The sequence below is a fragment of the Austrofundulus limnaeus genome, unplaced genomic scaffold, assembly GCF_001266775.1.
Source record: "Austrofundulus limnaeus strain Quisiro unplaced genomic scaffold, Austrofundulus_limnaeus-1.0 Scaffold206, whole genome shotgun sequence".
In the NCBI taxonomy this organism is placed as follows: Eukaryota; Metazoa; Chordata; class Actinopteri; order Cyprinodontiformes; family Rivulidae; genus Austrofundulus; species Austrofundulus limnaeus.
The window spans coordinates 741,375-742,853 of NW_013952608.1; the positions used below are offsets into that span (position 1 = coordinate 741,375).

Sequence of the window (1,479 nt, forward strand, 5' to 3'; positions counted from 1 at the left end):
ATATTATATAATATTTCATCTCAAAAAAGACAAAACTTACGTGTCCTCGTTCTTTGCTTCGAGTGGAGGAGCAGGACCCCTGGATTGACCCAAAGGATCAAAGTTTGAACCTGAAAATACAGATAAGTGCTGTAGCATGAGTACTTATACTGTTGTACTGATAAACATACATGAAGGGGATAATTAGTCTTTCTGTAGAGTAGAAAAACTAAACTTTTAAATCTTTCCCTGCTCTTTCTCTATGCACACATAATTCAGAAGTTCAAAAACAACAATCCGAACAGCCAAAGACTCACAAAAAAAAAAAAAAAAAAAAACCCAGAAAGTGTTAAGAGTTAATTGGTGTGATGGGTAAAATATTTACCACGTGTCATGGAGGATGTGTAACCAGCTGCTCTGACAGCAGTCATAGGTCGACTTGTCCCATCCTTTCAAATGAAAAATGAGAAAAAAGCAAATAACTGGATRAAAAGCTTACTTGATAAAGTTAATTTCAACAAACATTGTGCCTTCTCATAAAAGAAAAAGAACAGTTTTTTCCAAAGTGCTAAAATACGACTGCATTTTATTTAGATTAATGTCTTTATGCTGCACGGTTCTCGTCACAGCTCATGAAACTGATTCATTATAAACAAAACCTGTCTGGGATTTTCAAAATAAAACAAGCCAAAACGTCAACTGTGTATGCATGATTGTTTTTCTCAAAAACAAACAAAAAAAAAAAGAATAGCTGTTAAACTTCATTGTAATAATGAAAAATTAAGAATGCAAAAAAATGTAAATGAACAAAACAAAAACAAAAAAAAAGTAGAATATAAAATTTAAATTTGGATTGGCTCTCACCTGCACAGCTCCAGTCATTGGTCTGCCCATTGAGGAGACCAAAGGGACACGAGACTACATGAAACAACACAACAACACAACCAGAACTTTTCATTTGCATTGTTGATATTAAAGCAATACATATTAATCTGTTATGATACATTGGACATTTTTACTGTTATCATGTGTGAATTGAGTTTTTAGATTTGAAGGCTTTTTAAAGTCTTGTTCTTTTCAAATGTTTTAYAAAGAATTAATGACCCTCTCCAGGTGCAAGCTTCATTACATTTGTCTGCAAAACTATGTCTAATTTATGTTAATTTAAGCAAAAACAACAACAAATGGTCTGCGTGGGAACCAAAATGTCAGTAAAAAATTATGATTTTAAATACTTCTTTGAATAATTTCTTAAAGTAGATGCTTGCTTGTAAACTGGGTCTTGTTTAAAACTTTTGTTATACTTACTCCAAATGAAACTAAAGGCCGAACTCCGATAGCAGTGCCTGGAAACTTTGCAGTCATCTGAATAATGACAAAAAATATTAGTAGTAGTAATAGTAGTTCTTTATTCATCAGTGTGCATTACCAATGCACACTATTGTGATTCATTTCCCATCAAAGTCATCTCCACTTTGCCATGCTTCTCCTCTTACATAC

General features: G+C 32.8%; 1 protein-coding gene across 1 annotated transcript in view; it reads right to left on the bottom strand.

The window, feature by feature from the left end:
• ift88 (intraflagellar transport 88 homolog) overlaps positions 1-1,479 on the bottom strand; it is a gene marked incomplete in the record, with an annotated part of 51,633 nt that overhangs the window by 48,114 nt on the left and 2,040 nt on the right. The window contains 4 exon segments of the mRNA XM_014018977.1: positions 41-110; positions 365-428; positions 844-897; positions 1,288-1,344. Of these exon segments, the coding sequence (XP_013874431.1) occupies positions 41-110; positions 365-428; positions 844-897; positions 1,288-1,344 (245 nt within the window).